The sequence below is a fragment of the Kogia breviceps genome, chromosome 15, assembly GCF_026419965.1.
Source record: "Kogia breviceps isolate mKogBre1 chromosome 15, mKogBre1 haplotype 1, whole genome shotgun sequence".
NCBI classification, from domain to species: Eukaryota; Metazoa; Chordata; class Mammalia; order Artiodactyla; family Physeteridae; genus Kogia; species Kogia breviceps.
Window position 1 is genome coordinate 32217287 of NC_081324.1, and position 27521 is coordinate 32244807.

The following is a 27521-nucleotide window of genomic DNA, read 5'->3' on the forward strand; positions in this document are numbered from 1 at the left end:
CCTGGAGTCTGTCATACAGAGTGAAGTGGGTCAGAAGGAGAAAGACAGATACCGTATGCTAACACATATATATGGACTCTAAGGGAAAAAAATGTCATGAAGAGGTTAGTGGTAGGACGGGAATAAAACACAGACTTACTCGAGCATGGACTTGAGGATATGGGGAGGGGGAGGGGTGGGCTGTGACGAAGTGGGGGAGTGGCAGGGACATATATACACTATCAAATGTAAATTAGATAGCTGGTGGGAAGCTGCTGCATAGCACAGGGAGATCACCTCTGTGCTTTGTGACTGCCTGGGGGGGTGGGATAGGGAGGGTGGGAGAGAGGGTGATGCAAGAGGGAGGAGATGTGGGAGCATGTGTGTATGTATAACTGATTTAGTTTGTTGTAGAGGGAAAACTAACACACTATTGTAAAACAATTATACTCCAATAAAGATGTTAAAAAATAAAAAATAAAAAAAAAAAAATAAAGTGAATAAAGGTATTTATAATGAGTATTTTTACCTTGTATCCCAATCTGAGAGAGAGTGATTTTAGTATTTCTCTATTAATCATAATGTTTGCTTTGTTTAGATACCCAGTATTAAATAAAGCAAGTGGCTTTCTATGCCTAGTTTGCTAAGATTTTTTGAGATATTTTAATAATTTTAAATATAAGTGAATAATTTTTATGATTTTTTTTGAGACAGTTGTAAATTCAATGGAATTTTAAGAAATAATAGAGATCCCATGTTCCTTTATCCAGTTTCTCCAGTGATAGCACCTTGCAAACTACTGTACATTATCACAACCAGGATATTGATATTGATACAGTCAAGATACAAAACATTTCCATCGCCATAAGGATACTTCATGTTGCCTTATTATTTATTTATTTATTTTGGGAGAACTTTGAGAGAACACGTTTTATTCTCAGGAGATTTAAACATATAATTAAAGTTTAATATATATAAATCAAGATAAGAGTAATTCCTTAATTACATCTAGTATGGATGACATAGGGAAGAATATATTTTGAGAGACCAACTGTGAAAGGAAAATGTTATATAAATTTTCCACAAAGGTGTAAATAGTTTAGCAGTCTATCCTGTGAGGTACTTGAAAAATTCTTAACTAAGTAAAGATATGAAGTAATTCTTTAGCAAATGAGTGGCATTCTGGGAAAGTATTTGAGTGATGCCGTGGATAAAAGTGAGCCACTCTTCCTTTTTTTTTTTTTTTAACATCTTTATTGCGGTGAGGTGAGGGGCATGTTGCCTTTTAAAGCCATGGACCACTTCTTCTATAATACTTGGTGACTATTAAGCTATTAATCATATCTGTAATTATGTCATTTGAAGAATATTTTATAAATGGAATCATATATTATGTAACCTTTTGTGATTACCTGGTTTGAGTTAGCATAATTTTATGGAGTTCATCCAGGCTGTTGCATGTTTCAACACTCCTTTTTTTTTTTTATTGTTGTTGTTGAGTGGTATTCCATGATATGATTGTACCACAGGTTGCACAATCATTGAAGGATATTTGGGATGGTTCCTGTTTTTAGCTATTATGAATAAAGCTACTATAAACAATTTGGAAACATTTTTAGTGTGTTTTTGTGTGAACATAAGTCTTCATTTATCTGCAATAAATGGCCAAGAGTGCAACTGCTGCTTTATATATTACATGTAGGATATATGATATATATATCCTACATATACATATATATGTGTGTGTGTATGTGTACATACACACACACACACACACACACACACACATATATATATATATATTTTAAAAGAAAATACCAAACTGTTTTCCAGAGTGGCAATATCATTTTATGTACCCACCAGCAATGTGTGAGTGATCCCATTTTTCTGCATAATACCAGCATTGTATTGTCACTGTTTTTTTTTTAATTTTTAACCATTTTGATACATATATAGTGATAGCTCATTGTGGGTTTAATTTGCACTTACTTAAGGCTAATAACGTTGAACATGTTTTATGCACTTATTTGCTATCTGAATAAGCCTCCTGAAGTTCTTAGCAAGTCTGCCTCTTTCTGTCTTTCAGAATCTTCTTACTCTTGTTTCACATATAATGTCCATGGTTTTATATTGTATGTAGCGCGAGGCATAGGGAAAAGTACATCTATTCCATCTTCCAATAAACACTTGTTTTGGTATAAATCAATCCTCTGTCACTAGATATTCTCATATTGTATCTATGGGTTCCAGAGTTTCTTTGGAGTCCTTTAGGAGGTGTCCACTGAGTGAGGGTGAAGAGCCAGTAGGATTCTGGGACTCCCATGATTGCCCTGACCATAACATGTCTTTCTACTTCTCTGAAGAGATCTGTATTTAAACTCATTCAATCTTACAAAAGCTCTGGAAGGCAACCATTGTACAGATCATGGCCTTAGGATCATGAAACCATTTATCATGGGTATGGTGAATGGGGACATGAAAGGTAGAACAAGATATGCCATCTTTCTTTGCTGAAGAAGCCATGGAGCAGAGGATATCTGTGTCTTCTTCTACTTATCCCAAAACAACAATAAGTGAGGCAGAGCGAAATGACTTGAGACATTCAGTATCAGTACCTGTAGCCTAGTCTTACTGCTTCTCATATCTATTTGGCAAAAGAGAGCCAGGCAATCAGGCTTTCCATGGATTCCTCTATCTTCTCAGGCTGAAAGGAAAAGGTTAAAGGCCCTAAGATTGAAAGGATGCCCTGAAGTATTTTCTGTAGATGTACTTTGACTGCTATCTCAGCAAACTCTTGCCCAGGTCTACTCCCTAGAAGGTGGCTATTATTTTTTGTCAAAAACCTTTACTATCAGCTTAGCCTTACTCCAAGAAGCCATTGTTTGGAATGACATCTTCCAGTAGAGGTTCTCAGCAAGTAAAAATCTCCAGATGATTTCCTGCAGTTCCAAAAGAAACACTCCAGCTTGCACCACCTCATTGGGTGTGACATATGTGGCAAGGCTTCCTGAAATGCAAGGCAGTGTCATTCACTGGAAAATCTGCTTGTAGACCATTCAGAATGCATATGGTTGACCATCTTAGGGTCAGACTTCCCAGAACAGTGACATTTATCTTCTCCCTAGGGATAGCAGAGAAATGCTTGTTAGTATAAACTTCCTCATTAGAATCTGCTTATATGTCTAGGGGAAAAATTCCAATTGCTGTATACCTCAGATATCTTCAGGGAGCACTTTCCCCTCACAGACCTAAATAAAATTGACTAAATTCTCAACTTTACAGCATGGGAAAAAAAAAATCAAAACTCTGCCTTATAAATACTGTGAATTCCCCAGGATTTATTTTATAATGGCACCTCTTTCTTCAGATATTGTTTCCATGTTGAGAAGGGTTGTTCTTCTTCACGCTGAGTCATCTTAGAGGCTAATTTCCACTAGTTTTCAAAACTTTTTTTACACCCAACAAGGATATATACCCAAAAACGTATATAAAATTTCACTAACTGTTTAGGTTCAAGAGAAGGGACTATACCAGAATACAAGCAACTTCCTTTCATTTTTCCTGTCTCTCACAATCTTCCTCCTTCCAAACTTTGTTTTCTATCTTCTCACTTTGAAGACTGACCTTAGCTGAACTACAGCTCCTCTGGGTGTCTTCTGCTATCTACCTAATTACTTTTCAAATGCTTCTAATGTAACACATTAAAATACTGTGTAATTGCCTGCTTGTTTTTATATATTCCCCCACAAAGAGATTATAAACTCTATGTGGGTAGAAACCAAATCTGTCTTTTTCAACATTGTAGATTCTGTTCTTAGGTGAGTGTGCAACACAGATGACACACTCAAGTGATGTGATTATTGATAAATACTCTGATTCATTACATTTGCATCAGTGCTGATTCATTACATCAGTGCTGATTCATCCATGATTTAACTTCTTGTTCAAGAGAAAGTGTCCAGTACAATATATTCCAAAATGCTTCTGCTTTACACACACACACACACACACACACACACACACACACACACACACACACACACAATTAAGATAAGTTATTTAAGTAATTCATTGAGAAAGTTCTTATAAAGAGACTATTTGAACCTTTGTTTTTGTAACCATTTTTCTGTTTTTAAATTGGGTCAATGATTAATATCTTACAGGTGTATACTATCTCAGAGTTATAGAATTATATCTTCAATTTACTACATTTCAGATTTTAGGTAAACCATATAAAAGTATTCCACTATCTTAAGATTTTAAAAAAGTCTTTTAGTGAAAATTAAACAATAACCTTCTAATATTTTCTCTCAGTTACATATTGTAGTTTTAAATTACCCCAATTTCATATTTACAACTAAAATATTTTAAAGTTATTAAAATACATATGTTTGCTCTGTAAAGGCATTAAATCAATTATTCTGGGCAAATCATCCAGAACACCTTAAGGTTTTTTAATTAATTAAAAACTTTATATTTTTACGATTATTGCAGACATAACCTACCAAACGCTCTATGATTTACTTGTTGGGAAGAAAGCATTCCCTCATGGGTAAATATAAATAGCAAAAGTGATTTTGTTTTAATATAATTTCATGGTTATGTTGAAATTTTTTTTAAACTTACAATATAATATTCCTTGAGTTTGAATTGTGATTTCTTTTTTTTTAAAGCACCATCATATGTGTTACTTTTGTTGATCCTTATAGAATTCCTATGTATTGACATAGCTTGTACTATACTGGTCTCAGCAGGATCTTTTGGGGACCTTTGAATTTAAATAAACAAATATGAAATCTGAAGATTCACATGTGATCCTCAGGTCGCAGAGCACTTTTCAGAGTAACTATTTTTATTTCCCCATGAAACTGAAAAACAACCCTATGCATCTTCAAAATAAATTGCAATCAATTCCACAAGATTTCTCTTTTCTGAGAGAAAGATCAGTAAAAGCACGAAGAACCAAAGAATGAAAAAATAGAAATTGTGTAGTTGCTTGTACACTGAATGCTGTTAGAATTGGTGTGTAGGGAAGCAAAAGCTTCTACTCCAAAATGTCTGTTTGGCAGAAGGAGTATTTTGAGCTGACAAGAGTCAAAGCCCAAAACACGCAGGAAGAAATTTTGACTTTCCCCCAACTGCCTAAAAGAATGTAAATAAATAACATATTCCAAGAAGGAAGCAACTATCATAGCTAACTATAGTATGAACTAGGCATACTTGAGACGGTGAAACCTAGCAAAGTCAGTTTGTTAAAATTCCTCTCCATGTTCCATTGTCTCTGCATGTCCCAGAAAATATTTGTTTTCAAACATTTCCTTTTCCATCTCCATGCAAGTAGCCTTCCTCCACATTGAAGTCCCAAACCACTACCTCAAACATCCTCTTTTGTTTGTACCTGTATTTAAGTTGAGGGTTTCAGCTACTTGGGTGAATTATTCAGTTTTTCTGAGTCTCTCCTATGTATACATATTATTAAACCTCTGTCTGATTGTTTCAAGCTAATCTAGCTCATATCAATTTAATTTGTAGTCCAGCCAAAAGAACCTGGAAGGGTAGTGGAAATTTTCTTCCTCTCCTAAAGCTGGTAATTGCTAAAACCACAGTAGTTTAACTTCTCTGCAGTTTTTACTTCCCACAACTTCATTTTTCTCGAGCATAGTCATAAGGAATAAATTTCCTTGAAGGTAGGCTATATGTCCTATAAATTTTTGGACTTTAACATCCCATTGCATGTATGTGTCTTCCACCATGACTGTATAAGTTCCTTTAGAGTGGAGATCATGATTATTGTGTGTGTGTGTCTGTGTGTGTGCATGTGTCTCCATATCTCCAACAGCCAGAAAAAAATTGAATTTGGTGGAATTGAATTGAATAGAATAGTAGAATTGAATTTTTCTACTATGCATTGAAAACGTGCATCCTGTGTTTTGTTATTATTACTTTCTACACCAAAAGATTCTGAAAGTAATTAATTTTTTATTTGTGGTTCAAAATCAACAATATGAATAATGTGCCAATATTCAATGCTGTTCTAAATGCTTTTGTAGTGGAGTGGTGCTGTTTGTTCTTAACTTATTATAACATAGATGGTGGATAAAACAAAACAGAGATTGCAGCCATACTCCAATAATTTGTGTTTCAGGCTCAGAAGTTTCAACCATGTTTCACAAATGATGGTGTACTCACTGTAGGTATTTGAACAGGCTGAAATACATAGGATGGGATTGTCATGAATGAGGAAATAAAAAACGTAATGAAATAGGACTCTCAGATCTCTCCACAGAGCTTCAGACCAAAATATTCACTCTTTTCACTTGAGTGAAACACAGACATGGCAAAGTTAACTTTTCCCAAATTGAACTTGTGGTTCTCCTCCTTTCTTTCTCTTCTCAATAAATGTTATAACTATCTGTCCATCTGCAAATGCCAGGAATCTGAGAGCTTCTCTTGCATCATCCTCCTTCCTTGTTCTCCATATATCACTAAATGCCATAAGTTCAACCTCTAAACATTTTGCAAATCTATAAGTTTTCCTCCAACCTACTGCCATTATCATAGTATAGGCCATCAATATTTCTCACCTAGATTATTATATATCAACTTAATCTTTCTAGTTTTCCACCTTAAAATTCATTTACCACATTTCAGCCAGAGTTAGTATCCCCAAATAACATTACAATAGAGTCCAAATTTCTTAAAAACAGTAATCATACTTAACCCTTATTAAACATTTACTATACACAAGGCACTATACTGGATGCCTTCTATGCTTTATCTCTTTGAATCCACTGAACAATTCAATGAGTTAAATACAAATATTATTATAACATTTTTAAATGAGTACTATATATTTTAGAGACATCAAGTAAATTTCCTAAAATCAGAAAGCTGGTAGTGGTAGAGCCAGGATTTAAACTCAGCCAGTCTGACTTCAGATACCTCACTCAAAAATATGATTCAATTTAATATATTAATAAGCAAGTCTAATATATCTCTTAAATTTTACTTTTCTTTCCTGAACTCTAAGATTTAGCCACGCTGAAATTATCTACATTCTTTTTTTGTTCCATCATCTTTATAACATCTGAGATTCTGATTTCAGTTTTCCTTTTTATTTACTTTTTTCTAACTCCTACTCAGTTTAGGTGCTGTTTCTTACAGGAATCATTCCTTAACTTTCCAAGTATATATTGGAAGTAAGATTGAAATCACACAAAATAACTTTTCTAATCACAATGGAATGAAACTAGTAGCAAAAGGAGAGGAAAACTGAAATATTTACAAATATATGGAAATTAAAAAACCAAAGGGTGAAAGAAGAAATCAGATGTTAAATTAGAAAATATTTAGAGATTAATGAACATGAAAACACAACATTCTAAAATTTATGGAATGAAGCAATAGCATTAAAAGGGAAATTTATATCTCTAAATGAATACATTAAAAAGAAATATCCTAAATTAACAAACTAACTTTAAATCTTAAGGAACTAGAAAAAGAACAAACTAAACCCAGAATGAGTAGAAAGAAGGAAACAATAAGAAGAAATAATAAATAATTAGAAGAGAGGTAAATAAAATAGAGAATAAAAAACAGTAGAGAAAATTAATGACAGAAAATGTTGATTTTTCAAAACAATGAATAAAATTGACAAGTCTTTAGCTAGGTTGACTAAGAAAAAGAGTTCAATCAAATAACTAAAATCTGAAATTAAAGTAGGAACATTACTACCAAACTTATAGAAATGAAAAGAATAATAAGAGAATTGTATACAAATAAATTAATTTATACCATTACCAAACAACCTATAAAAAATATTAATTGAAAATGGATCAGTGACCTAAAGGCCAGATTATAAAAGTCTTAGAAGAAAACATAGGGTTAAATATTCATGATCTTGAATTTGGTAATAGATCCTTAGCTATGATACCAAAAGCATGAGCAACAATAGAAAAACAAATAAATTGGACTTGATAAAATTAAAGAACATTTATTCATCAAAGGCTATCATTAATAAAGCAAAAAATCACCTACAGAATAGAAGAAAATATTCACAAAATATATATCTTGTAACTGTTTATAGTCCAGAATACACAATGAACTTGTATAAGTTAATAACAAGTAAACAAAGTAAAATGTTTTATAGCTTTCAGTGTACAACATTATCTCCTTAGCTAAGTTTGCTCTGAAATTTGCATGTATGTATGTATTATTTATGTATTCAATTATTTATTTATATCAGCATGGACTCGGGGATGCTTATTTTATTCCTGAGTTATAATCTAAAACTTTCATTATATATCTAGTTGCTCTGAAGTATTTACTTTTGGTGCTATTATAAATGAAATCATTTTCTTACTTTGTTTTTCAGATTGTTCATTGTTAGTGTATAGAAATAAAACTGATTTTTGTGTGTTGATTTTGAATTGTTCAATTTTGCTGAATTTGTATAGAAGTTCTAACTCTGTGTGTGTGTGTGTGTGTGTGCTGTTGAATCTTTAGATTTTTCTACATATAAAACCATATTGTCTGCAAACAGAGATAATTTGACTCCTTTTCAATTTGTATGCCTTTTTTTTTCTTGCCTTTTTGCTCTGGCTAGAACTTCCACTACTATATTAAATAAAAATGGTTAAAGCAGATGTCCTTGTCTTGTTTCTGATATTAGAGGAAGAGCTTTTAGCCTTTCACTTTTGATTATAATGTTAAAATGCAAATTTTCAGTGCATGATTAGACAGAACTGATACATTTGTGCCATGGTTTATTCTCTAGTTAACATGACTAAGGGACCTCAAATCATGAATTCATGATTTGAAGAAGAAACCCACCTGACTTCACTTTAAGCAGAAACTCCTTTCTTCTATTTCTCTGGGTTACATACTATGTACTCTATGTAATCTATGTGCTGTAATTAAGTACAGTATCTGATTCTCTTGATTAGTAACCTGATTAAAAATTCTTCTTTGTTATGAAATCTAAAAATTAATCATAACATTTATGTTGAATATATTTAAATGTAAACTTTTTTTTCATTATTTTCAGAAGATGCATATAAGACCCAGGTTAGGATCAACAATGAGTCCACTTATTGGGATATCTTGGACACTGCTGGTAAGGTAGGTAAATTTTTTAGATCTTTTCAATATCTGAGGCCAGTTTATGCTTTAACCTCAAATTCTTTCACCACAGAGTAGAAGATGAATTTACTCAAACAGAAGAGCTAATTTGTAATAGCAATCAGGAATTAAATAAGAATTAACAAAAAAATATGACTCCTTTTCACTCAGAATATTTCAACATTCCCTTAATTTTTTAAATATAAAAGTAAAGGTATTGATGTAATCTTGCCAATGAGATTGTAAAATTAATGAAATTGTTTATTATTCTCCCTCAGATTTGCACAAAACTTGTCCTAGACCCTAATGTGGTAATAATTTTTATTAGAAAAATTTAGTTGAATATATATCTCCATTATGTTATTTTCCTTTGTAAACAAAAATTTTCAATTTTTTAAAAGCATGGCTAAAACTTCCAAAACTATGTTGAATAATAGTGGGCAACCTTGCTTTGTTCCTGATCTTAGTGGAAATGGTTTCAGTTTTTCACCATTGAGAATGAAGTTGGCTGCTGGTTTGTCATATATGGCCTTTATTATGTTGAGGAAAGTTCCCTCTATGCTTACTTTCTGGGAGGTTTTTAACATAAATTGGTGTTGAATTTTGTCAAAAGATTTTTCTGCATCTATGGAGATGATCATGTGGTTTTTCTCCTTCCATTTGTTAATATGGTGTATCACATTGATTGATTTGTGTGTATTGAAGAATCCTTGTGTTCCTGGGATAAACCCCACTTGATCATGCTGTACAATCCTTTTAATGTGCTGTTGGATTCTGTTTGCTAGTATTTTTTGAGGAATTTTGCAAATATATTCATCAGTGATATTGGCCTGTAGTTTTCTTTCTTTGTGACAACTGTGTCTGGTATACAAAGTGAAGTAAGTCAGACAGAGAAAAATAAATACCACATGCTAACATATATATATATGGAATCTAAAAAAAAATGGTTATGAAGAACCTAGAGACAGGACAGGAATAAAGATGCAGACATAGAGAATGGACTTGAGGACATGGGGAGGACAAGTGTAAGCTGGGATGATGTGAGAGAGTGACATGGACATATATACAATATGGAATGTAAAATAGATAGCTAGTGGGAAGCAGCCACATAGCACAGGGAGATCAGCTCGGTGTTTTGTGCCCACCTAGAGGGGTGGGATAGGGAGTGTGGGAGGGAGACGCAAGAGGGAGGAGATATGGGGATATACGTAAATGTAAAGCTGATTCACTATGTTATAAAGCAGAAACTAACACACCATTGTAAAGCAATTATACTCCAATAAAGTTACTAAAAAATGTTTTATTATTTCGTCTATTTGATGAAACTATTTTAAAAGTAGCTGCATTAATTGTAATATTGGTACTATACAAGCCACTGGAAAGAGCTGGTCTCTCTATATTTATGAGATATATTAAGACTATTTAAAAGCCATATATTAACAAAATCATTTGTTTCCAGAGACATTTGGATATGAGGGAAAAAACTGTTGAAGTGATTGTGAATATTTAAAATAAAAAATATTTCAATTATTTGGAAAACAAAAAAACCTGTCTTATCCAAGAGAATGTACACTTTTGGTGTTAATACAATCACGAATACTGGGATGTTTCTCCTCCCCACAGGAGTAGGCTTGGCCATGTCACTGCTTAGATCAATGAAATTTAAGCAAATGAGTCAACTTGTTAGTTCTGGGCCACGGTCTTAAGAGGCACTAATGGTGCTTCTGCTAATTCCCAAAGAGAAGAGCATGCGGCAGGTACCTCTTGGTGCCAGAAGAATGAGGAAGTATGAGAAGCAGTCCTAAATCCAACTCAAAGATTGGAGCAAAACCCAGATGACTCACAGCCTGAAGCAGATCTGCTCCATCAACCTCACAGACTTGTGAACTAGAAAAATCAACACTAGTTGCTTCAAGCCCCTGAATTTGAAGTGGTTTGTTACACAGCATTATTATGACAATAGCTGATTGATATGGCATATTAAAGGATCATTTATGAGTTGATATGGCTAGAGATGAAGAATACTACCCATTTGTGGGTGAAGTAGTGAATGTTAAGAGATAAATCTGCATATACATACTCAAGTGCTTTTATTCCGGGTGAAATGTTCTAGTCTTGTCACAGAAAGAATTCTGAGACAAGACAGGAAGGTTAAGAAAGCAAAGTGAGAATTTAAGTGATAGTACACTCTTGAGATGAGATCAGGCAGTTTCAGTTGAATAGCTTCCCTGAGTGTCTTTGGCAAGCCTGTTATGTGAGGTGTACAAAAGAAGGGATGGAATATTCATTGGGGAGGGAGGGGTTTGGGGTTGTATTCCCTGATTTTTATCCCAGTGCCACCTCCCCAAGGAATGGAAGGATTTTTGTCCTTATTTAGCTTTGATCAGAAGTGTCATGAGTTTCGTACATGATGGGTACATCTTATCTGCAAGGCTAATTTTATTGTAATGAGAGCATAAAAACAGCAGGTTACCTTTGGACCCTGGAGATTCCTACCTTTTCCCACCTTTCTTTGTCTGCCTTCAGGACATTTATCACCCTTTCCTACCATCTGGCCCATGCACCCCTTTCTCTGCTCATATCTAGCTACCTGCATGTTGTAACACTTTCTAACTCTAAGATTATAAGCTCTGGAAACAATAAGAAACTTTCAAATACACAATTAAAAAAATAAAATTATTACACTTGTATACCATTAAATATTTTTCTAACCTAGTTTCAACTGCAGCCAAACCTAATCAGGAATATATCAAACTTAAAAATGGTGACTTGGCTTCCAAACCATTACTAAACACCCACATGCAAGAGGTAGTCTATATAGTAGATTTAACAAAGCTTATTTCCCTCTAGGGGATAGGAGAGAACACCATTAAAATACTTTAAATGATATTGCCTTGTTTTCTTTTGGTGCTATTACTATTCAACATTCATTGAAATTTTATCCTTACAACAAATCCAGGAAGTAGATAGGAAAATTACTATTACTGTTACCTCCTAGAATTTGAGTAAAATGTTGTACAGAAATGAAGTGACTGTCCTCTTAGAGGCAATTTTTTTAAAAAGAATTTATTTAATTTTTTACCTATGATAAACTTTAATTTATAATTTAGACACAGTAAGAGATTAACAACTACCAATAAAATAGTACAAATTTTAAAATATAGTGTAATAGAAGTTATGTGAATGTGGTATCACACTGTCTCTCAAAATAAAAAATTGTACAAATTTAATGCATTTTTAAGGCAATATTGATACTTAGGTCAAGTCCCTCATTGCAGTGATACAATAATCCCATGGAAGAAAGGCTGGCCATCACCAAATCTCTGGTTGAAAAGGATTTTACCCTAACCATTCTTCTAGTGTTTCAATTTTTAAAAAATGTTTAATGCTCTCACCAAATACTTATTAAGCCTATGTTTGACCACTTCTGTTGATTAGGAACTGTGTTTCTGGAAGCAGACAAGTAGAGCTTTTAGAAAGCATTAATTATTAGAAAGTTTTATTGCAATGACCTGAAATTTTCCTCTATAATTTCCATCTATTGGTTTCAGAATCTATGCTTCCAAAAAAGTTATATTACTCATTTTTATAAATGGAAAGCTTAAGGTTCATGTAGGTTACATAACTGTATCTCAGGTCACACAGCAAGCCAGCAGTGACTAGAATCCATCTACACTCTCATTCAAGCTCTTTCTTATTTCACGTCTCTAATGGAATCCCTTAGTGTGTACCAAGTACTATCCTAAGTCAAGGAAATGCATAATACAACAAAATTGAGCCTCCGTTCTCAAAGTGCTTAACGTTTGGGACAGTGGGAGAACACAAAATTAAAACTTGTACCAATTGTGATAAGGAGTATGGTAGAAGTATGCAAATTGTGGCCATGGGTTACCTCTGATACCTAAGTTATCTTTTGTCCTGGACTAAATACAAAAAAAAGTATATATCAATATATATTATCTATCTATCTATCTATCTATCTATCTATCTATCTATCTATCTATCTATCTATCTATATATATATAAAATCTAAATAAAAAAAGAAGAAAGGTTTTGAAAAAATAATTTGTAAGTGTATTTAAGTGAAACTTTAACAAAATAAATATAATAAATTCAATTTAATTACAAATGTATTTAATCATCCTCAGCCTTATTAGAAATAATAAAAATAATTCAAGTACTCTAGATTCTACTTTTTTGATGTACTAATATATCCACTCACTGAAACTTCCTAAACCTAGGCATGGCCCCCAACACCTGACAACTGCTTGGATTAAGACATTTTGGAGCAATATGAAACGTAATTTAAATCTGCTATTTAGTTTAGCTCTTAACCAACTCTGAAGTCAACACAAGTCCTTTAACCAATCTGGTATGAAGGAAGTCTAGAGATTTCTGCTGTTTTTCTAATAATCCCATCAGTGTCCTTCTCACTGCTGCCTACACAACACCAGACTCTAATACAGGTTTCCTATTACTCTTAGCACAAGTTTCTGTGCCCAATGCACAGTGAGGCCAAACAAACTGAAACATTAGAGTTTGGAGCAGAGAAAGATTTATTGTAGGGCCATGCTAAGATACAGGTGGCTGATGCTCTAAAAACCCCAGCTCCCCAAAGGCTTTCAGCAAAGCATTTTTAAAAGCCAGATGAGGAGGGGGTGTCCCAAGGTGTGTTATCAGCCCATGCATAATTCTCTGATTGGCTAATGGTGAGGTAACAGGGCAGTGTCACAGGGGTTAACATTATCAGTACTTAGGCTCCAGGAGGCCTGGGGCTATGTGCTCATGGTCTTCAAGTAGTTAACATCTTCCATTTGTTGGGGGGGGGGGTCACATCTGTAAAACAACTCAGGAATGTGCATCAAATACTTTTACCTATGAAATTCAAAACAGAGCTAAAGCAGAGGATATGGGGGAAGGACCTTTCCCAGGAAGGCCCCATAGGGTCCTGCTCAGTTACATTACTATAATCTTAACATGTATATTCCTTTTATGTGTCTCTCATATATTATCATGCAGGTATCACCTAATCCCTCTAGAAGTAAGACATATTTTAAGAAACTACTTTAACTCTAGAAATAAGTTTTTATCTTAAGGTCTTGCCATATAGTCAGAAATTATTAAAGAAAAACTGAAAGAAAATGTTTAAAAATTTAAAAATATAGCCAAAGATTTAAGGGCAAACTAATATTATCAGTATTGGCATTAAGATAATCAACAAAGGTCAATCCAGCTCTAAATATGAGAAGAGAGAGCAGGATTGCATCCAGAATTATATCCTGAATTGATATAGCTTGATCATAGATTTTTATCTTGGGAAAATGGACAAATGTTATGGTGGCCCACTGTGTTGGTCTGAGACACTTGAAAACAATTTACTATTAACATTACTGCAAATAAGGTGGACAGGAATCCTGATTTTCTAAGGGCATTCCTAGTTGGTACTGTAAGAGAAGAAGAGATTTTTCCTTTACCCTTCTATGCTCTTCTAGCTGGTGTAAGACTTAAATTGATATGAGACAGATTAACAAGAGAAAATCAAACAAAAGTTTAATAACATGTGTACATGGAAGAGACCCAGAAAAACTGAGTAACTCACCAAAATAGCTGAAATTCTTACATTAAATACCATCTTCAGTTAAAGGCAGAAGAGGATGTTGTGGGTAGTGGTTGGGACTTCGAAGGGAGAAAGGCAATTTAAATGGAGATGAAAAAATGAATGTTGTAAACTAATGTTTTCTGGGCCCTGCAGAGAGTGGGACACAGAGAAGAATTCTAACAAACTTTACTATTCCCTTCACTGTCTACCACACCTAGTTCACACTATAGTTTTCTATGGTGATAGCTCACTTCCTGGAATAAGTCCTGTATCTACATTCTTTAGGCAGTTAGGGAGAAGGTCAAAATTTATTCCTGAGTCTTTTAGGCCTTGATTACTTTCAGCTAGAAATAATCTGCATGCCACAGAAATATTTTGAAGTGGCAAATTTTGTTCCCTATAGTAGCTGGTATAGCTCAATTAATGTTTGTTAATTTTTTTGTTTGTTTTAGCACTGCTTTTCTCTCAAAAGTGCTGTTTAGGGCTTCCCTGCTGGCTCAGTGGTTGAGAGTCCACCTGCCGATTCTGGGGACACGGGTTCGAGCCCCAGTCCGGGAAGATCCCACATGCTGCAGAGCTGCTGGACCCGTGAGCCATGGCCACTGAACCTGCGTGTATGGAGCCTGTGCTCTGCAACAGGAGAGCCCACAACAGCAAGAGACCCGTGTACCGCAAAAAAAAAAAAAAAAAAAAAAAAAAAAGTGCTCTGTTTGTATGATAACTCATATAGTCATCCAAACTACAAACTACTAGACTCCTTCTCCAATAAGGTGGATCTAAAACATGAATATAAAACAAATTGTGATTTAAATATACAAGCCAGGAAAGCAAATACTATACAAAATAAGACCATAAATCAGAAATCAAACCAAAACAATTCTTAATCACCAAAGCAAATGCAAAAAAAAAAAAAAAAAATAGAATAAAGTTCTATAATTTTATTAAAGTTTCTCATAACAGGGGAGATTCTCAGGATTTCTTTCTCAGTCTATTTGATATTAGAGTAGATATGATATGCTAGTTACTGTTTTTATTCAGTTTACAACTTTTAGAACCAAAATTTCAGAAGAAATGGGTTTCTGGGCTTCCCTGGTGGTGCAGTGGTTGAGAATCCACCTGCCAATGCAGGGGACATGGGTTCGATCCCTGGGATGGGAAGATCCCACATGCCATGGAGCAACTAAGCCCATGAGTCACAACTACTGAGCCTGTGCTCTAGAGCCCATGAGCCACAACTACTGAGCCCATGTGCTGCAACTACTGAAGCCCACACGCCTAGAGCCCGTGCTTCACAATGAGAGAAGCCATTGCAATGAGAAGCCCGCACACTGTAATGAAGTGTAGCGCCTGCTCACCACAACTAGAGAAAGCCCACTCACAGCAACAGAGACCCAGCACAGCCAAAAATAAATAAATAAAAATAATAAATAAATTTTAAAAAAAGAGAAATGGGTTTCTGGAAACAATTTTTATAGTAAAATAGACTGAAACTTAAAATTTAGGGACAAGAGAAAATTATTTTAGAATACAAGATGAAACAAAAATATTTTAGAAGAGCAATTCTGGGATCATATGATATAAAAGCAAGCATTTCTATAGCTAGGCACAATAATTACATTCATAAATAGCTATTAATCTGTCAATAAATTATAATTTAGATTTCTATGAAAGGCAAAAAATGTAATAAAAAACTTATACAAGATGATAATATTTAAAGGATATTTTAAGGGTAAATTTCTACTGACTCAGGAAAAATAATGGTTAGACGATGAATTGTATAAAAATATATAAAAGATATGAAGGCCAACCTAATATCTTAGTAATTCAGTGTGGGTGAAACTATGTGAGATTATATGTCTGTAAATCTGTGTTTATATATGTATCAATAGCTCACATTTTCAACATAATTAATTTGGCATCCATAGATTTACAATATTGGATTAATTGTTCTATAGGAATACAAAAATATAAAATCAGAGACAAAATATAAAATGTAATTTGTGGCATTGAAGAGATTACCCTTTTATTTTTGCACATATTTAAGAAAGAATCTAGACTCAAAACTGAAGACATTCCAGATTTAATTGCCATGTCTTTAATTATATCACCTCTTTAGCTTTCTCTTTTAAACAGTGTTCCTTATCAAATACTGTTTTAAATATTTAATTATTCACCAGTGTTATATCTAGAAAATTAATATTTATATTTATCATTTATATTTTTAGCTAAAACTTGACAATTTCAAAGCTAAACTTGCCAAATTAAAAGAAAAAGATTTGATTTATACTTATCATAAATGAACTAAATAAAATGACTCCCAAGAACTCTAAAGTATGCTATTAGTAGAAATAGTAGAAAAACAGAATGCCATTTAATGACCTCATTATTTAAAACATATCCTTCAGTACTCCATTTTTGTGATGTACAATACCAGAAACTTGCTTCCTGTGATTACCTTTGGACCACTGCACAAACAATACTTTCACTAAGAATAGTCCTTAGTAGAAACTCTACCATCACTTCATAAATATTTCTATTAAATATCCATGTAAATTACTATAATTGTCAATATTTAAAATGAAAAGGGGCTCTAGAAGTCTAATATTTTAGTTCTCTTTGTTTACAAATAGGGACACCAGAGCTCAAAAGGGATAAGTTGTTTATTCAAGGTCATGTGACTTCTAAATGCCAATGCCAGAGTGATCCTAGTGCTATGCCTGTTTGTCATTCCTGAAATTTACAGTGACTATTACATTACGTCTTCTAAAAGCCATCTCTGTGAATAGCACTAGACAATTCATGACAGGTAATTCTCGCTATTTGGGTATTACTTTTTTGACAATGTCAATGATATTTTGATTAAAAGAGTCTTAGTTGAAAACCACTGGTACAGAAAACTGATAAGAATGATGGATCAAAAACTCAAGATGGTAAAAAAAACCCCAAAAACTCAAGATGGTGAAACAAGGGAAGAATCTGAAGAAAAAGAGTGCCATCATTACAGAGTTTGTTTACAATAATCTTTTTATCTTTCTTTATATCTTTTATACTATTTTGCACAAAGGATTTATCTTCCCTAATTCTAAATATCAGGGGGATTTTCTTTGCCATTTTCCCTTGAGTTACATTATCAACATATCAGTCCACTAGAAAAAATTTAAACAGTATATATGAATATCAATATTACATCATTTGACATCTATATGAATGATCAAATTAGCAAGAAAAATATGAGTCAGCCAATACCACTTGCTGTAATTTTTATTTTATTTTTTATTTATTTTATTGAAATACATTTGATATAAAATATTATGTCAGTTTCAGGTATATGACTTAGTAATTTGATATTTGCATACATTATGTAGTGATCATCACAGTAGGTACAGTAACCATCTGCCCCATACATATTTGACCATATTACATACTAATGATGTATATTACATCCTCATGATTTATTTATTTTATAACTGGAAGTATGTACCTCCTAACTGCCAATATCCATTTTGCCCACCTCCATTTTGTCCACACCCTCCCCTCTGAAACCACTCTTTGCTTTATGTATCTGTGAGTCTGTTTTTGTTTTGTTTTGTTTCCAATTTCACATACAAGCCTGAGGATGCAGTATTTATCTTTCTCAGTCTGAGTTATATCACTTAGCATAATAAACCCTAGATCCATCCAACTCTCAAATGGCAAAATTTAATTATTTTTCATGGCTGAGTAATATGTGTGTGTGTGTGTACCACATCTTTATCTACTCGTCTATCAATGAATGGACCTTAGGTTACTTTCATATCTTGACTATTATAGTTACCCTACCGAGAACTTTGGTGTGCATATATCTTTTCAAATTAATGTTTTTGTTTTCTTTAGGAAAATGCTCAGAAATGAAATTCCTGGAACATATGAGAGTTCTATTTTTAATTTTTTGAGGACCACTATATTATTGTTCATAGTGGCTGCACCAATTTACAATCTCACCAAAAGTGTACAAGGGTTCCCTTTACTATACACCATTGATAACATTTGTTATTTGTTACTTTTTTTTTTTTTTTTTTTTCCGATATGCAGGCCTCTCACTGTTGTGGTCTGTCCCATTGTGGAGCAAAGGCTCCAGACACACAGGCTCAGTGGCCATGGCTCACAGGCCTAGCTGCTCTGCAGCATGTGGGATCTTCCTGTACCAGGACATGAACCTGTGACCCCTGCATCGGCAGGCAGACTCTCAACCATTGTACCACCAGGGAAGCCCTATGTGTTACCTTTTTGATGATAGTCAAAAGATAGTCACTCTGACAGATTTGAGGTGGTATCTCATTATGGTTTTAAATTGCATTCTCTGATGATTAACAATACTTAGCAACTTTTCTTATGTCTGTTGGCTATCTGTATAATGTTGGAAAAATTTCTAATCAGGTTTTCTGCCCATTATTTTAAATTGGGTGGTTTTTTTGATGTTGAGTTTTATGATTTTTTTGAATATTTTGGATATTAACCCCATATCAGATATATAAGTTTCAAATATTACTAATGATTCAGTAGGCTGTTTTTTAATTTTTTTGATAGCTTCTTTTGCTATACAGAAACTTTTTAGTTTGAAGTAATTCCATTTCTTTATTTGTGCTTTTGTTGCCCTTGTAGGAGGAGACATAGCCAAAAAAAATTGGTAAGACTGATGTCATAGAACATACTTCTTATGTGATCCTCTAGAATTTTATGATTTCAGGTATTACATTTAAGTCTTTAATCCATTTGACTTCTTTGGTATGTATCCATCCAGTTTTTCCAATACCATTTATTGAAGAGGCCATCTTTTCCCCAGTATATACTCTTGCCTTCATTGTCATAGATTAATCGATGATATAAGTGTGGAATTATTTCTGGGCTCTCTATTCATTCCATTGATCTGTGTGTCTTTTTTGTGCCAATACAATACTGTTTTGATTACCATACCTTTGTAGTACAATTTGAAATCAGGAAGGGTGATACTTTAAGCTTTGTTCTTCTTTCTCAAGAGTTCTTTGATAATTTGGAGTCTTTGTTTTTATACAAATTTAGAGTCATTTGTTCAAGTTCTGTCTGGAAAAATGCCTTTGGTATTTTGATAGGGATTGTACTGAATCTAGAGATTGCCTTCAGGAGTATGGTCATTTTAACAGTATTAATTCTTTCAATCCTTGAGCAAGGCATATATTTTTACTTATTGGTGTCATCATCAATTTTTTAATCAATGTCTTTTTAGAGTACAGGTTTTTCATCTCTTTGGTTCGATTTATTCCTAGGTATTTTAGTCTTTTTGATGCAATTGTAAATGGAATGGTTTTCTTAATTTCTCTTTCTTATAATTTGTTATTAGTGTATAGAAATGCAACAGATCTCTGCATTTATTGAGTTCATGTATTAGTTTACTAATAACTTTATTGAATTCATTTATTAGTTTAAGAATTTCTCACTTTTTTCTATATACAGTATAATTTACAAACACTGACGGTTTTATTTCTTCCTTTCCAGTGTTTAAGCATTTATAAAATTTTTATTTTACTTATTTATTTTTTTATACAGCAGGTTCTTAGTAGTTATCTATTTTATACATGTTAGTGTATATATGTCACTCCCAATGTCCCAATTCATCCCACCACCACCCCCACGCCCCTGTTTTACCACATTGGTGTCCATACATTTGTTTTCTACATCTGTGTCTCTATTTCTGCCTTGCAAACTGGTTCATCTGTACCATTTTTCTAGATTCCACATTTATGCAATAATATATATTTCTTTTTCTCTTTCTGACTTATTTCACTCTGCATGACAGTCTCTAGGTCCATCCACATCTCTACAAATGACCCAATTTAGTTCCTTTATATGGCTAAGTAATGTTCCATTGCATATATGTGCCACATCTTCTTTATCCATTCATCAGTTGATGGGCGTTTAGGTTGCTTCCATGACCTGGTTATTGTAAATAGTGTTGCAATGAACATCGGGGTGCATGTGTCTTTTTGAATTATGGTTTTCTCAGGGTATATGTCCAGTAATGGTATTGCTGGGTCATAAGGTAATTCTATTTTTTGTTTTTTAAGGAACCTCCATACTGTTCTCCATAGTGGCTGTACCAATTTACATTCCCATCAGCAGTGCAAGAATGCACTCTTTTCTCCACACCCTCTCCAGCTTTTATTGTTTATAGATTTTCTGATGATACCCATTCTAACCAGTGTGAAGTGATAACTCATTTTAGTTTTGATTTGCATTTATCTAGTAATTAGTGATGTTGAGCAGCTTTTCATGTGCCTCTTGGTCATATGTATGTCTTCTTTGAAGAAATATCTATTTAGGTCTTCTGCCCATTTTTTAATTGGATTTTTTTTATTCAGTTGCATGAGCTGTTTATATATTTTGGAGATTAATCCTTTGTTCATTGATTCATTTGCAAATATTTTCTCCCATTCTGAGAGCTGTCTTTTCATCTTCTTTGTAGTTTCCTTTGTTTGCAAAAGCTTTTTAAGTTTCATTAGGTCCCATTTATTTATTTTTATTTCCATTACTCGAGGAGGTGGATCAAAAAAGATCTTGCTGTGATTTATACCATAGAGTGTTCTTCTTATGTTTTCCTCTAAGAGTTTTATAGTGTCCAGACTTACATTTAGGTCTTTAATCTATTTTGAGTTTATTTTTGTGTATGGTGTTAGGTCGTGTTCTAATATCATTCTTTGACAATTAGCTGTACATGTATCACTACTTATTCAAGGGACTGTCTTTTGTCCATTGTATATCCCTGCATCCTTTGTCATAGATTAGTTGACCATAGGTATGTGGGTTTATCACTGGACTTTATATCCTGTTCCATTGATCTATATTGCAGTTTTTCTCTCACTACCATATTGTCTTGATTACTGTAGCTTTGTACTATAGTCTGAAGTCAGGGAATCTGATTCCTCCAGCTGTGTTTTCTTTTTTTCCCCTCAAGATTGCTTTGGCTATTTGGGGTCTTTAGTGTCTCCATATAAGTTTAAAGATTTTTTATTCTAGTTCTGTAAAAAACATCATTAGTGATTTGATTCTGATGACATTGAATCTGTAGATTTTTTTCAGTAGTATAGTCATTTTTACAATATTGATTGTGCTAATTCAAGAACACGGTATATCTCTCCATCTTTTTGTGTCATCTTTGTTTTCTTTCATCAGTGTCTTATAGTTTTCTGAGTACAGGTCTTTTACTTCCTTAGGTGGGTTTATTCCTAGGTATTTTATTCTCTTTGTAGCAATGGTTATTGGGATGGTTTCCCAAATTTTTCTATCTGACCTTTCATTGTTGGTGTATAGGACAGCAAGAGATTTCTGTTCATTAATTAAGCAACTTAACCAAATTCATTAATTAGCTCTAGTAGTTTTCTAATGGCATCTTTAGGATATTTATGTATAGTATCATGTCATCCGCAAATGGTGACAGTTTTACTTCTTTTCCAATTTGTATTCCTTTTATTTCCTTTTCTTCTCTGATCACCATGGCTAGAACTTCCAAAACTATGTTGAGTAATAGTGGTGAGAGTGGACATCCTTCTCTTGTTTGTGATCTTAGAGGAAATTCTTTCAGGTTTTCACCATTGAGAATGACGTTGGCTCTGGACTTGTCACATATGACCTTTATTACATTGAGGTAGGTTCCCTGTATTTACACTTTCTGGAGAGTTTTTATCATAAATAGGTGTTGACCTAGAGAAAAATGACAATGAAAACACGATGATCAAAAACCTATGGAATGCAGCAAAAGCAGTTCTAAGAGGAGTTTATAGTGATACAATCCTACCTCAAGAAAAAAGAAAAATCTTAGATAAAATATCTAACCTTACACCTAAAGGAACTAAAGAAAGAAGAACAAACAAAACCCAAAGTTAGTAGAAGGAAAGAAATCACAAAGATCAAAGCAAAAATAAATGAAATAGAAACAAAGAAAACAATAGCAAAGATCAATAAACCTAAAAGCTGTCTCTTTGAGAAGGAAAAAAAATTCATAAACCCTTAGCCAGACTCATAAAGAAAAAGAGGGAGAGCTAAATCAATAAAATTAGAAATGAAACAAGAGAAGTTACAATGGACACTGCAGAAATACAAAGCATCATGAGACTACTACAAGCAATTCTATGCCAATAAAATGGAAACATGGAAGAAATGGACAAATTCTTAGAAAGATATAACCTTCCAAGATGGAACCAGTAAGAAATAGAAAATATGAAAAGACCAATCACAAGCACTGAAATTGAAACTGTGATTAAAAATCTTCCAACAAACAAAAGTGCAGGACCAAATGGCTTCACAAGGGAATTCTATCAAACACTTAGTGAAGAGCTAACATCCATCCTTCTCAAACTCTTCCAAAAACTTGCAGAGGAAGGAACACTCCCAAACTCATTCTACAAGGCCACAATCTCCCTGATACCAAACCAGACAAAGATACTGCAAAAAAAGAAAATTACAGACCAATATCACTGATGAATATATATGCAAATATCCTCAACAAAATACTAGCAAATAGAATCCAACAACTCATTAAAAGGACCATACACCATGATTAAGTGGGATTTATCCCAGGGATGCAAGGATTCTTCCATATATGCATATCAATCAATGTGATACCCCATATTAACAAATTGAAGAAGAAAAACCATATGATCATCTCAAGAGATGCAGAACAACAACGTATTGTTTAGCCTCCATGTGTTTGTGCTTTTTACATTTCTTCCCTGTAATTTATTTCTGATCTCATAGTTCTGTGTTTGGAAAAAATGCTTGATATGATTTAAATTTTCTTATATTTACTGAGGCTAGATTTGTGACCCAAGATGTGATCTATCATGCAGAATGTTCTGTGTGCATTTGAGAAGAAAGTGTCATCTCCTGTTTTCAGATGGAATGTCCTATAAATGTCAATGAAATCTATCTGGTGTTCTGTGTCATTTAAAGTTTGTGTTTCCTTAATAATTTTCTGTCTGTATGATATGTCCATTGGTGTAAGTGAGGTGTTAAAGTCCCCCACTATTATTGTGTCACTGTTGAATTCCTCTTTTATAGTTGCTAACTAACATTTGCCTTATGTATTGAGGTGCTCTTATGCTGAATGCATTCTTGGATTGATCCCTTGATCATTATGTAGTGTCCTTCATTGCCTGTTGCAGCACTGTATATTTTACAATCTATTTTGTGTGATATGAGTATTGCTACTCTAGCTTTCTTTTGATGTCCATTTGCATGGAATATCTTTTTCCATCCCCTCTCTTTCAGTCTGTGTGTGTCCCTGGGTCTATATATATATATATATATGTCTTGTTTTTCTATACATTCAGCGAGTCTGTGTCTTTAGTTTGGAGCATTGAATCCATTCACATGTAAGGTAATTGATATATATATATTCTTATTAACATTTTCTTAATTCTTTGGGGTTTGTTTTTGTAGGTCCTCTTCTTCTCTTGTGTTTCCTGCCTAGAGAAGTTCCTTTTGCATTTGTTGTAAAGCTGGTTTGGTGGTGCTGAATTTTCTAAACTTTTGCTTGTCTGTACAGCTTTTGATTTCTTTGTGAAATCTGAATGAGATTCTTGCTGGGTAGAGTAATCTTGGTTGTAGGTTCTTCCCTTTCTTCACTTTAAATATATCATGCCACTCCCTTCTGGCTTATAGATTTTCTGCTGAGAAATCAGCTGTTATCCGTATAGAAGTTCCCTTTTATGTCATTTGTGATTTTTCCCTTGTTGCTTTCAATAATTTTTCTTTGTCTTTAATTTCTGTCAATATTTCTTCTTGGGTGTATCCTGCCTGGCACTACCTGCACTTCCAGGACTTGCGAGGTTATTTCCTTTCCCATGTTAGGGAAGTTTAAACTATAATCTTTTCAAATATTTTCTCAAATCATTTCTCTCTCTCTTCTCCTTCTTGGACCCCTATAATGCAAATGTTGGTGTGTTTAATGTTGTCCCAGAAGTCTTTTAGGCTGTCTTCATTTCTTTTCATTCTTTTTTCTTTATTCTGTTCCACAGCAGTGAATTCTACCATTCTGTCTTCTAGGTCACTTACCCGTTCTTCTACCTCAGTTATTCTGTTATTGATTCCTTCTAATGTATTTTTCCTTTCAGTTATTGTATTGTTCATTCTTTAATTCTTCTATGTCTTTGTTAAACATTTCATGCATCTTCTTGATCTTTGCCTCTATTCTTTTTCTGAGGTCTTGGATCATCTTCACTATCACTATTCTAAATTATTTTCCTGGAAAGTCACCTATCTTCACTTCATTTAGTTGTTCTTCTGAGGTTTTATCTTGTTCTGTCATTTGGGACATTTTCCTCTGCCTTTTGATTTTGTCTATCTTTCTGTGAATGTGTTTTTTGTTCCACAGGCTGCAGGATTGTAATTCTTCTTGTTTCTGCTGTCTGCCCTTGGTGGATGAGGCTATCAATGAGGTTTGTGCAAGCTTCCTGATGGGAGGGAGTGGTGGTGGGTAGAGCTGGGTGTTGCTCTGGTAGGCAGAGCTCAGTAAAACTTTATTCCACTTGTCTGCTCATGGGTGGGGCTGAGTTCCCTTCCTTATCATTGTTTGGCCTCTGGTGACCTAGCACTGGAGCCTACAGGCCCTTTGTTGGGTCAAATGGTGGACTCTGGAAGGGCTCACACCAAAGAGTACTTCCCAGAACTTCTGCTGCCAGTGTCCTTGTGCCCACAGTGTGCCACAGCTTCACTCCTCCTCTGCAGGAGGCCCTCCAACACTAGCAGGTAGGTCTGTTTCAGTCTTGTATGGGGTCACTGCTCCTTCCCCCTGGGTCCTGATGCCCACACTACTTTGTGTGTCCCCTCCAAGAGTGGAGTCTCTGTTTCCCCTAGTCCTGTTGAAGTCCTGCAATCAAATCCTGCTAGGCTTCAAACTCTGATTCTCGGTGAATTCCCTCTACCATTGCCAGACCCCTAGGTTGGGATGGCTGATTTTGGGCTCAGAACCTTCACTCCAGTGGGTGGACTTCTGTGGTATAATTTTTCTCCAGTTTGTAAGTCATGCACCAAGCCATTAAGGGATTTGATTTTATTGTGATTGCGCCCCTCCTGCTGTCTCACTGTGGCTTCTCCTCTGTCTTTGGATGTGGGGTATATTTTTTGGTGAATTCCAGTGTCTTCCTGTTGATGATTGTTCAGCAGTTAGTTGTGATTCTGGTGCTCTCACATGAGGGAGTGAGTGCACATCCTTCTGCTCTGCCATCTTGAACCAATCCTCTAAGAGCTTTTTTTTTTTTTTTTTTTAAATGTGGACCAATTTTTAAATATTTATTGTATTTGTTACAATATTGCTTGTGTTTTATGTTTTCCTTTTTTGGCTGTGAGGAATGTGGAATCTTAGCTCCCAAACCAGGGATGAAACCTGCACCCCTACATTAGAAGATGAAGTCTTAACCACTGAACCACCAGGTAAGTCCCCATTCCTTTCCAGTTTGGATTCATTTTATTTATTTTTATTTTCTGATTGCTGTGGCTAAGACTTTTAATACTATGTTGAATACAAATGACAAGAATGGGAATCCTTGTATAATTCCTGATTGTAGAAAAAGTGCCTTCAGCTTTTCAGCATCAATTACTCCCTTTATGTTTGTTAATATTTGCTTTGTCTATTTAGGTGCTCATATGTTGTATGCATATACACTTAAAATTGTTATATCTTCTTGTTGGGTTGATCCCTTTATCATACTGTAACCTACTTCTTTGTCTTGTTACAGTCTTTGTTTTAAGTCTATTTTGTCTGATATAAGCATTGCTATCCCATATTTATTTTCATTTCCATTTCCATGGAATATCCTTTCTCATACTCTCACTTTCAATCTGCGATGTGTCTTTAAATCTGAAATGTGTCATTTGCAGGCAATATATATATCTTGTTTTTGTATCTGTTCAACCACTCTATGTCCTTTGAATGGAGCTTTTAGTCCTTTAACATTTAAAGTAATTATTGATAAATATGTATTTATTGTTATTTTGTTAATTGTGTTCTTGTTGTTTTTGCAGTTCTTTTTAATTCTTTTTTCTTTTTCTCTCTTCCATTGTGATTTGATTACTATCTTTAATGTTATGTTTGGATTTTTATCTCTTTTTTTTTTTTGGTTTGTTTTTTATTATAGGATTTTGGTTTGTGATTGTCATGAGCTTTATGTATAAATCATATATATATATATATATGTCATATATATGATTAAGTTAATTATCTCTTGTTTGAATGCATTCTAAATACCCTACATTTTTACACTCACCCTGACATTTAATATTTTAATATCATCTTTTACATATTTTTGCTACCCGTATCCTTTAACTTCTTATTATGCATATAGATGATCTTACAATGTTTAACCTTCCTATTAGCTTTATAACTGGAGGTTCTACTACCTTTACTGTATGTTTGCCTTTACCAGTGAAATTTTTCCTTTTATAATTTTTATATTTCTAGTCATGGTCTTTTCTTTTCCACTCTAAGTGAAAGTCTATTTAAAATTTCTTGAAAAGTCAGTTTAGTGGCACTGAACTCTTTCAGCTTTTGCCTTTCCCTAAAAGTATTTGTAACTCTTTTAAGTCTGAATAATAACATTGATGGTTAGAGTATTCTTGTTTGTAAATTTTTTTCCTTCCATCATTTTAAATATGTTGCTACCCTCTTCTGGTCTGCAAATTTTCTGCTGAAAAGTCAGCTGACACTTTTATGGGTGTTCCTTTGGACATAACTAGGTGCTTTTCTCTTGCTGCTTTTAATATTCTCTCTCTATCTTTAATTTTTGCCATTTCGATTTTAATGTGTCTTACTGTG

At 33.9% G+C, this 27521-nt stretch overlaps 1 protein-coding gene across 1 annotated transcript in view; it reads left to right on the top strand.

The window, feature by feature from the left end:
- Positions 1 to 27521, top strand: part of RIT2 (Ras like without CAAX 2) — a 595054-nt gene that overhangs the window by 191404 nt on the left and 376129 nt on the right. Inside the window, 1 exon segment of the mRNA XM_059039643.1 lies at positions 9023 to 9099. Within this exon segment, the coding sequence (XP_058895626.1) occupies positions 9023 to 9099 (77 nt within the window).